At 56.5% G+C, this 14,042-nt stretch overlaps 1 protein-coding gene across 1 annotated transcript; it reads left to right on the forward strand.

Moving 5' to 3' along the window:
• The first annotated feature begins 975 nt into the window (after positions 1-975).
• Positions 976-5,760, forward strand: OSCAR (osteoclast associated Ig-like receptor). Its single transcript, XM_062177621.1, has 5 exons — positions 976-1,012; positions 1,439-1,471; positions 4,572-4,871; positions 5,238-5,522; positions 5,627-5,760. Exons 1-5 carry the CDS (start codon positions 976-978, stop codon positions 5,758-5,760), a joined length of 789 nt encoding a protein of 262 aa, XP_062033605.1.
• Positions 5,761-14,042: the final 8,282 nt, after the last annotated feature.

A 14,042-nucleotide genomic window follows, 5' to 3' on the forward strand; every position in this document is an offset into this window, starting at 1 on the left:
CAGGCTGGGAGCGGCTCCGGGGCAGGAACCGGATCTGAGTCCTCTCTGCTCCTGAGCACCAGGACCCTTCAAAAAGTGCCTGGGGAGAGGGAATTAAAATATGAGTTTATCTGGTGCAAAAGATTTTGAAATTTATGCATAGTTTTTTCATGATATTCATTTTCCATGAACTTGTGGAAGACTCCTGCTTATGCATGGGTTTTTTAAAAAATAAATTTATGTATTTATTTATTTGAAAGACAGAGTTAACAGAGAGAGAGGGAGAAACAGAGAGAGAGCTTCCATTCGCTGGTTCACTCCCCAAATGGCTGCAATGGCCAGGGCTGGGTCAAGCAAAGCCAGGAGCCAAGAGCTTCTTCCAGGTCTCCCACGTGGGTGCAGGGGCCCGAGGACCTGGGCCATCCTCCACTGCTTTCCCAGGCCACAGCAGAGAGCTGGATTGGAAGTGGAGCAGCTGGGACTCGAACCAGCACCCATATGGGAGGCCAGTGCTTCAGGCGGTGGCTTTACCAGCTATGCCATAGCGCTGGCCCCATGGCTGCTCCACTTCTGATCCAGCTCCCTGCTACTGCTCCTGGGAAAGCAGCAGAGGATGGCCCAAGGGCTTGGGCCCCTGCACCTTTGTGAGATTCCCAGTTGTTCCTGGCTCCGGGCTTCCACCTGGCTCAGCCCTGGCCATTGCAGCCATTTGGGGAGTGAACAGCAGACGAAAAATCTGTCCTCCCCTGTCTCTGTAACTCTTTCAAATAAACATTGAAAAAAAAAAAAAAGAACACACACAGGGTCTGACTGTTCCCTCTCCCGACTTCTTCCGCAGTATCATGGGGCTGTGACACAGTCACCCCGAGCCCCCACCTCCTCCCTGCCCTCCCCTCCACAGAGCTCTGACCTGCCTCTCCCCAGTCGCCTCGTTTCCAGGGAGAGGAGCAGGCAGAGCTGAGCGCTGGCCCCAGCTCCAGCGGCGATCGGCCCGGCATGGCCCTCATGCGAACCCTGCAGCTGCTGACCCTCTGTGAGCTGCCCTCCATCTCCCTGGGCCCCTGGCTGGGCTGGGGGGAGACCAGGGTTCCCTGAGTCTGGAGGCAGGAGGGGGCCAGGGGCTTCTTGCCTACAGACAGGGAGTGCAGACCCCTAGATTCTGATGTGGGGCTAGGCTGGGAGCCAGGACGCCTGAGTCCCTGAGACAGGAAGGGGCTGGGGGCCCCAGGCTCCAGGCGGAGAAATCACGCGTGTGGGGAGTTGTCCCCTGAACACAGTGGAGCCTGGGGGCTTGGGCTCTCGGGTGTGGACTCCGGGATCACGTAGGTGGAGAATGGAAGCCTGGGAGAGGCAGAAGCAGGGGTAGAATTCCCATCCCCAGAGCAGAGAGGGCCAGGGAGTGTGGGGCTGGCAGTGAGGTTGGGCTTTGGAAAGAACCCGCCCCCTCCACCTTCTCCAGGGCCTCTGTGCCACGCGGCCTTCACTCCCTCTGGTGAGTAACCCCCCCCCCCCTTACAACGCCCACAGCCCAGGTCCACTTCATGTGCTTGTTGTGGTGCCAAATCCTGCACCAGGTGTCCCTCGCTCCCTCCCTCCCTCCCTTGCTCCCTCCCTCCCTTGCTCCCTCCCTCCCCCATCTGCGTAGTGACTACCATGGGTGAGTCAGGAGCATCATCGACCTGGGAGCTGAGGAGACCTAAGCTGGAACCCCAGGTTCAGCGCCTTGTTTGCGGTGTGACCTTCGGCAAACCTGGGTCACGGGGACCTAGTGTCTTCCCTGTACAGTGGGTTGCCGTGTGTGCAGCCCCGGGCTCAGAGCTTGGCAGAGCTTGGCAGGGCCCCCTGCAGTGCCAGCCAGTCCCCGGCGCCCCCAACTCGGAGCCCCTAATCTGCAAAAGCGGGGTCTTCCCCGGAGGCAGCTCTGGGTCTCTGCCTCCGGTTTCTCTCCTTTCTCCCGATGCCTCTCCCACAGCACGTCAGTTCCACATAAGAGCCACCTGGGGAGCTGGCCGTCCCTTAGCTATCGATGTATCCGAAACTGCGTTTTTATAAAATGGTGAAGATGATGGGCACTCACGGCCTTCCATTACAGCCGTCACTAAAATACACAGGAGGGCTCCCTCTTCCCTTCCCTGTCTGCCAGGAAGAGTCCCCGGAATCCTTACCAAAAATTTCCATGCCTTCACACACACGTGTATTTATATCCTCCCTCCCCACCCTTGGCAAAGCAAAATTGATGTTTCGTGAGTCAGGCTTCTGCATGTCACAGTTTTCAGTTTCCAGCCGCTCCTGGAGGTAGTCGGCGGCGCCCTAGCCTACTCTAGCTGACTTGGCTTTGCTCACTAGCACCTGGCGGATTCTAGCTTGCTTGCCCACGCCCCTTTGGATGGACACAGAGGTTGTTGGCAGCCTTCCTACCCTCACAGTAAGGCAGTGGGGAGCACTTCTGGCCCAGCGCCTAGCTCGCAGGCGTGTGTACTTGTGTAGGCTGGAGTGGTCCCGGGTCACCTCCTCTGTGTGTCCTGAGAGAAACTGACAAAGGCAGCCAGTATTCTCAGTGTTTGCTTGGCTACAAAGTCACCCGAGCTCAGTGTTAACCATTGCTTTAACCTTGACTCCTCCAAGAAGCAAAGCCATCTCTCTGTTACTTTGTTACCTGCTGTCAGCGATCCCGCCCAAGGCTGAGCAACTCTGCCCCCTGCAGACGGGTTTGGCCAATTGCAGTCCTCTTTCAAGCGAGATCGGCTGGGGGTTCGCCCAAGTCTCAATGGCACTGGGATTCCTTTTTATATTCTTTAAAAAATTCTTTTCCTAGGCCGGCGCCATGGCTCAACAGGCTAATCCGCCTAGTGGCACTGGCACACCGGGTTCTAGTCCCGGTTGGGGTGCTGGATTCTGTCCCGGTTGCCCCTCTTCCAGGCCAGCTCTCTGCTGTGGCCCGGGAAGGCAGTGGAGGATGGCCCGAGTGCTTGGGCCCTGCACCCACACGGGAGACCAGGAGAAGCACCTGGCTCCTGCCTTCGGATCAGCGCGGTGCGCCGGCCGCAGTGTGCCGTCCGCGGCGGCCATTGGAGGGTGAACCAACGGCAAAGGAAGACCTTTCTCTCTGTCTCTCTCTCACTGTCCACTCTGCCTGTCAAAAAAAAAAAAAATTCTTTTCCTACTTATTTACTTTAGAGGGTAGGAGGCAAAGAGCTTCTAGCTGCTGGTTCACTCCCCAGAGGAGCCAGGAACAGCTGGGGCTGGTCTCCCACTGGGCAGCAGGAACCAACCGCCTGAGCCATCACTGCCTCCCAGGTGTGCGTTACAGGAAGCTGGAGCCCCGGGCCAGAGGTCAAACTGATTCATCTTGCTCTCCTGAAGTTCTCATTTTGCATTTTCAGACTTTCCTCTGCTACTTTCCTAGTTCAAACCACCCCCACCTAGGTCTACAATGTCTTTCTGGGGCTTTGTTGCATGGGGGAGGGATCCAGCATTACTCCCCACCCCCCAAAGAGGTAACAAGCTTTGGCGACTATCTTGGCTTTACAACAGATGTCCCTGGCCACCTGATATCAGCACCAGGGAGGGGGAGGGGCTGTTCCATTCCTCCTTGCACCACAACGTCAAGGCCTTGATCAAAACTCGGTTGCAATGGAGACTAAGTTTCCAGCCCAAGAACTTGGGGGACACAGAGAAGCCATGGCAGCAGCATTGAACTTTGTTGCAAGTATCTCAGGAGCTACTCAGAATGACAGGTTCCCCAGTCCTGGCCTTGGAGATTGTTTCAAAGCTGTGGAGGCTATGTTCTGCCCCTCTGCTCCGTTCCTATATATATATTTTTGACAGGCAGAGTGGACAGTGAGAGAGAGAGAGACAGAGAGGAAGGTCTTCCTTTTGCCATTGGTTCACCCTCCAATGGCCGCTGCGGCTGGCGCACCGCGCTGATCCGATGGCAGGAGCCAGGTGCTCCTCCTGGTCTCCCATGGGGTTCAGGGCCCAAGCACTTGGGCCATCCTCCCTCTGCACTCCCGGGCCACAGCAGAGAGCTGGCCTGGAAGAGTGGCAACTGGGACAGAATCTGGTGCCCCGACCGGGACTAGAACCCGGTGTGCCGGCACCACAAGGTGGAGGATTAGCCTGTTGAGCCACGGCGCCGGCCCGTTCCTATATATTTTAAAGATTTATTTATTCATTTATTTGAAAGGCAGGGTTACACAGGCAGGGAGAGACACAGAGAGCTCTTTCAACTGCTGGTTCACTCCCCATGTGTCTGCAACGGACGGGGCTGGGCCGGGCGGGAGCCAGCAGCTTCATCTGGGTCTCCCACGTACTTGGGCCATCCTCTGCTGATTTCCCAGGCCATTAGCAGGGAGCTGGATGGGAAGTGGAGCAGCCAGGACTCGAACCAGCACCCATGTGGCAAGCTGGCATCACAGGCGGAGGCTTAACCTGCTGCATTGCACACCACAACACCAGCTCCCTTCCCTGTTTTGTAGGCAGGGATCTGAGGCTGCCAAGGGCCAGGCTTGTCTAGGGTGCCCCCCCCCCCCCGCAATGTCCCCTTCTCTCCCTGGGTGCTCCCATGAGGACCCAGGCAGCTGCTCCTTCAGTCCCCGCAGCCTCCTACCCCAAGCCGTGGCTGGAGGCTCAGCCGGCCGCAGTGGTGACTCCGGGGGTCAACGTGAGCTTGACGTGCCAAGCCCCCCAGCCCGCCTGGAGGTTCGCACTCTTCAAGCTTGGAGAGAGCGCACCCCTGCTCTTCAGGGACGTGTCCTCCGAGCTGGCCGAGTTCTTCCTGGAGGAGGTGACCCCCGCCCAGGGGGGCAGTTACCACTGCTGCTACCGGAGGCTAGACTGGGGGCCGGGGGTCTGGTCGCAGCCCAGTGATGCCCTGGAACTACTGGTGACAGGTGAGGCCCTGGGGTGGGGAGGAGAAGGAGAAAGGGGTTGGAGGAACAGGTAAGGAGGGAGGGATGGAGAGATGCAGGGGTGGGGGGGGGGAGCTGTGGGTGCTTTGTCCAGAGACAGAAGAGGCAGAGAGAACAGCCAGAGACAGAGCTAGGGCAGGTTTGCTAGGAGCGAGGAGAGACAGGGAGGGAGGGAAGGAGGGAGGCACGTGCATGGATTCCAGACAGACGTGGAGGGGGAGAGATGGGGTGAGGGGGAGAGAGGGAGGGAGGGAGGGAGAGGCAGGTGCACGATTGCAGACAGGCTGGGAGAGGCAGAGGTAGACAGCGGGCGGCCCGCGCACTCAGTCCCTGTCGCCCTCCGCGCAGAGGAGCTGCCCCGGCCGTCGCTGGTGGCGCTGCCCGGGCCGGTGGTGGCGCCCGGGGCCACCGTGAGCCTGCGCTGCGCGGGCCGCGTGCCTGGCATGAGCTTCGCGCTGTACCGCGCCGGCGAGGCGGCCCCGCTGCAGTACCTCGACTCCAAAGAGCCCTGGGCTGACTTCCCCCTGGCCGGCGCCCAAGCCCCCGGCACCTACAGCTGCTACTACCACACGCCGCGCGCGCCCTACGTGCTGTCGCCGCGCAGCCAGCCACTCGTGGTGCACGCCCACGCTGGTGAGCTCGCCCTGGGGTCGGGACCCCCACCTCCTCCCTCATCCCCAGGGTCTTGGCCCGCAGGGTCCGGAGCTGACCCCCCCTCTTCCCCTCCTGGGTCGCAGGCTCGAGCTCCTTGGACTACACCCGGGGGAACCTCGTCCGCCTGGGGTTGGCCGGCCTGGTCCTCACGTCCCTGTGTGCGCTGGTGGCCTTCGACTGTCGCAGCCGGAGGAGTGCCCTGGGCCACTGGTCGTAGAGCCCCGCAGCAAATGTCCGGGGAGGGTCCTCTCTCGGGGCCCCCGGTCGTGCCCTCGCCCACACGAGGCCTCCTGGGTCTTGTCCGAGGCTCCCGTCTCGCCGAGTGTCCAAGCCAGGAGACCCGGGTGCACACCCCGGTGCTGGCCTAGATTCATCGGGACTTTCTGAAAGTGACCTTCCTCGACTGTAAAATGATGGTGCTGATGACACGCACTTCCTCGAGAAACAGCGGCCGCCCCGGTCAATGCTCAATAAACACCAGCTACTGTGTAACAGCGGTTCACCCACCGATCCTGTCCCTTCTTCACTCGCCTTGAGCCGTCTGTCACCTGGCGGGCCTGTTGCCAGGTAACAGCGAGCGAGGCCTGCGCAGTAGATCCTCTGCCTCACCAGTTCACTTCCCTGTGGCTGCTGGCCTTGAGCCGTCCTTATTCGGCTGGCCCGTTGCCGGGGCAACAGTGAGCAGAGCATGCGCAGTAGAGTTTCAACGTCACGGTTCATTTCCATTAGACTGATTTGAGCTGACAGTTCTTAAGTTTCTTCCTTTTTTTAAAGATTTATTTATTCATTGGAAAGGCAGAGTTAGAGAGAGAGAGAGAGAGAGAGAGAGAGAGAGAGAGAGCGCTTCCATCTGCTGATTCACTCCCCAGATGGCTACAACAGCTGGGCTGATCTGAAGCCAGGAGCTTCTTCCCGGTCTCCCACACAGGTGCAGGCCACAGCAGAGAGCTGGATCGGAAGTGGAGCAGCTGGGACTCAAACCGGCGCCCACGTGGGATGCCGGCACTGCAGGCAGGGGCTTTATCCGCTACACCACAGCGCCGGCTCCAGTTCTTAAGTTTCTGGTGCATCCCTGAAGATGCATTAAATATTAAATTATCTTCTCTCGAGGGGAGAATGTGGCTACGACACAGGGAGAGCACCACTGTTTTCAAATCAGCCTCATTCAATCCAGGGTATGTTTTTCTTAGAAAGACAGCCTAGTTCTCTCTGTGGTCCCACGGGTCTCCAGGGCTCCCCCGGGGGCTGCAGTTAAGTAAAATGAGACGAGGGTGGCTGTGCCGGGGATGCAGCCGCCAGCTCCATGGCCAGTGGGGGCAGCCCCAGTCATTTAGGAATTACTTTTAAATTTTTGGTTATGCATCTATTAATATATTAATGTATTTTATAATATTTATTATTATAAAGTATACTAACATATTTTAGTACTATAAATTTCACGTAGTTCATCAATACAGTTTTTTAAAATTTTTATTTATTTGAGAGGTAGAGGTAGACAGTGAGAAGGAGAGACAGAGAGAAAGGTCTTCCTTCCATTGGTTCACTCCCCAGGTGGCCACTGCGGCTGGCGCTGCGCCGATCCGAAGCCAGGAGCCAGGAGCTTCTTCCTGGTCTCCCATGCGGGTGCAGGGGCCCAAGGACCTGGGCCATCCTCCACTGCACTCCCAGGCCACAGCAGAGAGCTGGACTGGAAGAGGAGCAACCGGGACTAGAACCTGGCGCCCATATGGGATGCCTGCGCCGCAGGCGGAGGATTAGCCAAGTGAGCCATGGCGCCGGCCCCCATCGATACAATTCTAAGAATACAATGGTAGGTCCCTCTCTCCACCTTCTTTTCATTTCTAATTTTTGCAACAACATTTTGAGGTCAAAGGCTTAATGCTCCACCCAATAAAGAGTTCAACAAGTAACAAGTAGAAAGGCCACGAACCCCACATCTTACGTTGTTTTAAATCCAAAAGACAGAGCAAGTTTTTAGAGATAGAGACTTCTTACTTTGCACACCCCCCGAATAGCACCCACCACCTGCTAGCACAGGCGAGGCAAACCCTGGGGTTACACGGCGCCCAGGACTCTGCTGCCCTTTGGAACTCCTGGTCGCAGAGGCCGTCTGCGGGCACATCGCCCCGACCAGGAAAGAGCCCGGCTCAGCCCCCCTCACCGCCGCTCTCACCGCGTTTCTGGGGGGCAGCCGCTGCGCCCCGGGCGGGAGGGACGTCCCTCGGAAGGGCTGAGCGCGCGGTGTGCTGCCGCCCCCTTGTGGCCACATCGTTCCCAGTCAGCGGCGCTGACACCCCGGGCTCCCAGCAGGTGCACAGCGAGGCCTGTCCTGGTGGGCACCCCCCTGAGGGCCTGTGCGAGCTGGGCCGCGGATCAGCCCGAGGGCGCTCCCCTGGGACAGTGGCTGCTGCCTGGTCCGGTGACCTCGTCTGAGTCTCCTCTAAACCATAGCGCTAATTCCACCTCGGGAACCCCACCTCCTGACACCCATCACACTAGGGGTTGAGGTTCCAAGGCGTGGGTTTGGTGTGTGTGTGTGTGTGTGTGTGTGTGAGAGAGAGAGAGAGAGAGAGAGAGAGATCCACCTGTTGGTTCACTCCCGATGGCCACAATGCCCAGGACTGGGCCAGGCTGAAGCCAGGAGCTTCTTCCAGGTCTCCCTCCTGGGTGGCAGGGGCCCAGGCACTTGGGCGTCTCCTGCTGCTTTTTCCAGGTGCATTAGCAGCGAACTGGATCGGAAGTGGAGCAGCCGGGACTCAAACCAGAGCCTATATGGGATGCCAGCACTGCAGACGGTGGCTTTACCTGCTACGTCACAGCACCTGCCCCCTCTGCTTTTTTTTTAATCTACAGGAGGTTAATGCCACGTAAGCACTTTGGCCAACACTGCTGCTTTGAGGGGGTGTGCTTTATCTGGGAGCTGGAGCCAGGTGCTCCGACGTGGGACAACGTGAGACACAGGCATCTTACCCAGTGTGTTAAGCTCAGGACTAAATGCCCACCTCTGCATGACCTCTTCTTAAACATGTTTGCTTCGGCTCTTGGCTCTGCACTCTGATATGGGATGTGGGCAACTCACTGCTTAGCTAAATATCCACTCCCTTTCTGTTTTTAATTAAAAAAGAAAAAAAATTTTGCTTTGTTTGAGAGAGACAGAGAGAGAGAGAGAGAGAGAGAGAGAGAAAGAAGGTTAATCTTCCATCTGCTGGCTCACTCCACAAATGGCTGCAACAGCTGCAGCTGGACCAGGCTGAGGACAGGAGCCTGGAGCTCCATCCGGGTCTCCCATGCGGGCAGCAGGGGCCCAAGCACTTGGGCCATCACTGCTGCCTCCCAGGGTGCCCTTAGCAGGACGCAGGAAGCAGGGAGGGGGAGGAGGAGGAGGAGGAGGAGGAGGAGGAGGAGGAGGAGGAGGAGGAGGAGCTGCTGGGACCGCCCTCCGAGCTGGGTGTGGGCATCCCGACCCTGTGAGCTGACTGAAGACCCCTGGTGTCCTCGGTGCACTGTCCTCCACTGACGTCCTAGCAACCCATTCTTCGCTCTCTCTGCCACCAAAATCAGGTGTTGCAGGCTCATTTCCTTCTTTTAGGGCCAACTAATAAAATTCCATAGCATTAAAAATGCACATCTTCACAATCAGCCAAAAGGAGTTTAGGGAAGAGATCCAGCTGTCTCCGCAGCTCTGTGGTGGAGAAGAGAGAGACAGAGATGGGGGTGGGGGGGGGCAGAGGAGAGGGAGAGGGAGGGAGGGAGGGAGAGAGGCAGAGGGAGAGACAAGAAGAGGAAGAGGAATGGGAGAGAGAGGAGAGGGGAGGGAGGGAGGGAGGGAGAGAGGGAGAGAAGAGGGAGAGACAAGAAGAAGAGGAAGAGGAATGGGAGAGAGAGGAGAGGGGAGGGAGGGAGGGAGAGACATGGTGGGTGGAAGACAGAGAGAGAGGGAGAGGGAGCATGTTCTGTGCCAGAACCTAATCCCCGGCCTGGTGATAAGGTGATTGACACATCACCCAGGAGAGCGTGTGCAGTGCGGCCGGTGTGGTCAAGGCCAGCAGTCGCTGGTTACAGTTGCTGGGGCGCCCCCTTCTGTCCTGTGTAGTACAGTTTGTACAAAGGCATTGAAGGCGCAGCCATTGAAGGAGCCTTAGGTGTGATAAGCACCTGATGAGAAAAACAGCAGCTTATTAAAATCACTCTGCTCCAGTCTCCTGTTAGCTAAAGACACATTACTAAGCCGGCATCCCATATGAGCCCTGGGTCGAGTCCCGGCTGCTCCTCTTCTGATCCAGCTCTCTGCTATGGCCTGGGAAAGCAGTGGAAGATGGCCCAGGTGCTTGGGCCCCTGCACCCACGTGGGAGACCCAGAAGAAGCTCCTGGCTCCTGGCTTTGGGTCGGTGCAGGCCCGGCCATTGCAGCTATTTGGGGAGTGAACCAGCGGATGGAAGAACTCTCTCTCCCCCTCCCACCCTCCCTCCCTCTGTAACTCTGTCTTTAAAATAAACAAATCTTTAAAAACCAGCATGAATCATCTGAGACCATTCTCTGCAAAAGACGTAAATGTTTTTGATGGTACTCCTAAGTCTGACTCATGGCCAAGTGCTCATGTGCTTTATTAACGTCTCCCATGGCACTGCACAGAGCCCTCAAGGGCAGAGAGGACTGTGTCCAGGGAAAGCCGATGGCACCAGCAGCTGTCCCTGGCGTCACCCGAGACAGAGACAGGCACGTGTCAGGGATGCACAGCCTGGGGCCAGCTCCCAGGACAAGATGACTCTGCGTGTGGGATGGACTTGACCTGGGGACGGAAGATTGTTGCCATCCGCTTCTTCCTAAGGAAATGGGTGCCCGTTGGTATAATACATCCTGTCTTCAAATCCATCCTTGGAAACCTGAGTCTGGAGCATTTGGACCCACAGGGGCCCACGCATCTGAGCCGCAGACTCCTCATCAGCTCAAGATCCCAGTAGGGGGCCTCCACCTGCTACGCCAGCATCCCACGTGGGCGCTGGTTCAAGTCCCGGCTGCTGCTCTTCTGATCCAGCTCTCTGCTAAGGCACCTGGGAAAGCATTGGAAGATGGCCCAAGTCCTTGGGGCCCTGCACCCACGTGGGAGACCTGGGGGAGGTTCTGGGGTCCTGGCTTCCGTCTGGGCCAGTCCTGGCTGTTGCAGCCATTTGGGGAATGAACCAGAGGATGGTCTCTCCTCTCTTATTTCTCTGCTTTTCAAATAAATCAATCTTTTTTTTTTTTAAAGTATTTTAGAAGACTCAAAGGACTTGAGCACCTGGTATCCTCTGGGGAGTCCTAGAGCCAAGGCACGAGTTGCACTGTATGTAGCTGCAGAACACAGCATACCTGTGTGTGTCTCAGTCTCCTCTGTAAGTGGGGCAGCTTGATGGCACCTTCCTCCCGCCCCAAAGACAAGCGTGAGTTAACGTATGGAGTGAGGACGTGGCACCTGGACGGCAGCCATTTCTTATTTAGAACGCCCTCCACCTCTGCCAGGGAAATGAGACTTAAGAGGCCTTTGAAGAACTAGAGGGGCGATGCTTGGCCTGGCAGTCAGCTTGGGGCACATGTGTCCCGCGTCGGGGGCTTGGTCTCAGTCCCAGCTCTGCTCTCAAGCCCGGCTTCCGGCTAATGCCAACCCTAGGAAGCAGCAGGAGGAGGCTCAAGTAGTCACGACCCTGCCACCCCACGGGGACCAGGGTCGAGTTCGGGGCTCCTGCGTTGGGCCCTGTTGTTGCAGGAACTTAGGGAGTAAACCGACAGATAGCAGACCTCTCTCTCTCTCTGCTTTTCAAATAAATATGTAAAAAAAGGAGTGATACAGGAGACGTCCTCTGTAGGAGAGCCACATATGGGGAGAGATGTTTTCTGAGCCGTAAAACTCGTTTAAGGCGTCTGATCTGATGAGGTGTTGAGAACATTCCCGGGAGCATCAATCTTGTTTCCCGGTGTGGGGCGGAGAATCCCATGAATATTCATGAGCAGTACAGAGCCCTGCTCTCCTCAGCTGAAATAAATCCATACACAGAATGCTTTTTTTTTTTTTTATTTGACAGGCAGAGTGGACAGTGAGAGAGAGAGACAGAGAGAAAGGTCTTCCTTTGCCGTTGGTTCACCCTCCAATGGCCGGCGCATCGTGCTGATCCAAAGCCAGGAGCCAGGTGCTTCTCCTGGTCTCCCATGGGGTGCAGGGCCCAAGCACTTGGGCCATCCTCCACTGCCTTCCCGGGCCATAGCAGAGAGCTGGCCTGGAAGAGTGGCAACTGGGATAGAATCTGGCGCCCCGACCGGGACTAGAACCCGGTGTGCCGGCGCCGCAAGGTGGAGGATTAGCCTAGTGAGCCGCGGCGCCGGCCACGGAATGCTTTTTGGACAACAGCGTCTTAGAAGACGACCAAGGCTTTAAAGATGACTATGAAGATGTCCAGTGAAAATAACCCCCAGGAAACACCTGTAGACGGGGTTGGTTTTTCTCCTTGGTGATTCGATCCCTGTTGAATTCTCTGCCTCCCCAAACAGTAACACAAGTGAGCTCTGTCAGGACGAAAAAGCTGGAGGGCATTTTGCTCTCTCTCCAAATGCATGTTGGAAAAACCAATTAAAATCTGTGACTTGCTTAATTTCTTATTTTAACAAAAAAGCTTGAGGATTTTGTCATATTTAAATTAGCACATCGGTTCAATGCAGTCTGTGGGCTTATTTGGATTCTGATTTTAAAAAACTGATAAAAAAGGATATTTCTGAGATAAATAGGAAAATTCTGAATACTGACTGGGCTGGCAATTTCAGCTGCTACCAAGAAAGTGTCCGGCGTGTTAATTTTCATGGTGTGCTGTGCCTGGGGTGGCTTTATATTTTTAAATTATTCTTAAATGGACAAGCAGTGAAGTATTTTGAGGTTCAACAGACGAGTTCACGAGAGCAAACACTCATACAATTCGGCCACCACATCCGTAATTGCGGTTGAAACACAGAGCATTGGGTTCATCACGTCCCCTGCTCCTGAAGCCTGCTCGGGCTGCTCCACATCCATCCTTGACCTGAGGTGGTGCGGCTGCAACTAGAACTGGCTTCCAGGCGCCTTTGGGTGTCCCCAGAACCAGACCCCAGATAAGCATCCGAGTCCACGTGGTTTGCTTGGCTACTGAAGGAGACAGTGGTGGGGAGGGCTGAAGTTCTCCAGCCGCTTCCACAGTTCCACGGATGGACCATGGACCTCAGTGCTGCCAGTACTCTTTTTTTTTTTTTTTTTAAGATTTATTTATTTGAAAGGCAGAGTTACAGAGAGGCAGAAGAAGAGAGAAAATTAGGTCCTCCGTCTGCTGGGTCACTCCCCAAATGGCCGCCAGGGCCAGAGCTGAGCCAATCCAAAGCCAGGAACCTGGAGCTTCTGGGTCTCCCACAGGGGTGCAGGGGCCCAAGCACTCGGGCCAGTTACCGCTGCCTTCCTAGGAGCATCAGCAGGGAGTTGGATCGGAAGCAGAGCAGCTGGGACCAGAACCGGCCCTCGGATGCGGGATGCCTATGTGGCCAACGTCGGCCCGATCCACTGTGCCACAACGCCAGGCACCAAGCGCGCTGTCTTGTCACGTCTTATGGAAGCAGAGTTTACGCAGAGTGTGCATGTGTTGACGTGACATCACAAAGCCCGTGATGTCATTGCCACGGTCGAGGTTCTCACCACACCCCTCATCTCCTTTTTTTTCCCATATCTGCTCTCTTGGGGATGACCCTCAACAGGCAAGATGAGAAGCAATTCCATTTAGGTAAAGCACCCAAGATGAGAAAGTTATGGAGAAGTGGAACAGGCCAGCGGCTGCCAGGGCGTAGGGAGTGGCACTAGCTCTGCTCCCAGGTCTCCGAGGGTCTGCAGCTGACGAGATGTCGCAGGACTACGCCCACAGAGGTCTGGGAGGCAGGGAGGAGCAAAGCAAACAGGCTGATGAGACCCAAAGAAGCGTGCACGCTAGGCAACCGCCGCGCCAACGCCGTCGCCAACGTGCTATCGTTGCATTCCCTCGTGGGAGCTGTCTGACGGACAGGCGAGCACCGTGCAGTGCCTGCCCACCAGGACACACACAGCTTTTGCCGTGGCAGATACAATCAACTGAGGATGAAACGTGTTCAGAAAAAATTTGCATCTGTTCCGAGCACATACAGACTTCGGTCGTGATCTGAACGAGGCCAACACACAGCATCATTCATGTAGCATTCGTGTTGCACTGGCACTGTAAGTAATCTGGAGGCGCCCTGGAGTGCAAGGGAGGCGCCCGGGCTGTGTGCCGATATCACACCGTTTTACACGAGGCGCGTGAGCATCGGCAGATCTGGGTACCTGCGTAGTCCTGGGACCCATCCTCCCGGGGTACTGGGGACAGCTGTATTTGTGTGCGTGTGTGTGAAGCTAAAACTATCCCCAAATACTTTTATAAAAGGACGTCTCAGGCAGGAAGACAGAACTCGGGGCGGGCAGAGCTGCGCCCAGGACTTCTGGG

This window comes from Lepus europaeus, chromosome 19, assembly GCF_033115175.1.
Source record: "Lepus europaeus isolate LE1 chromosome 19, mLepTim1.pri, whole genome shotgun sequence".
Classification (NCBI taxonomy): Eukaryota; Metazoa; Chordata; class Mammalia; order Lagomorpha; family Leporidae; genus Lepus; species Lepus europaeus.

Coding starts and splice junctions, on each gene's coding strand:
- OSCAR (XM_062177621.1), top strand. CDS start 976: ATGGCCCTCATGCGAACCCTGCAGCTGCTGACCCTCT. Junction 4,872..5,237: donor CCTGGAACTACTGGTGACAG/GTGAGGCCCTGG, acceptor CCCTCCGCGCAG/AGGAGCTGCCCCGGCCGTCG. Junction 5,523..5,626: donor CGTGGTGCACGCCCACGCTG/GTGAGCTCGCCC, acceptor CCTGGGTCGCAG/GCTCGAGCTCCTTGGACTAC.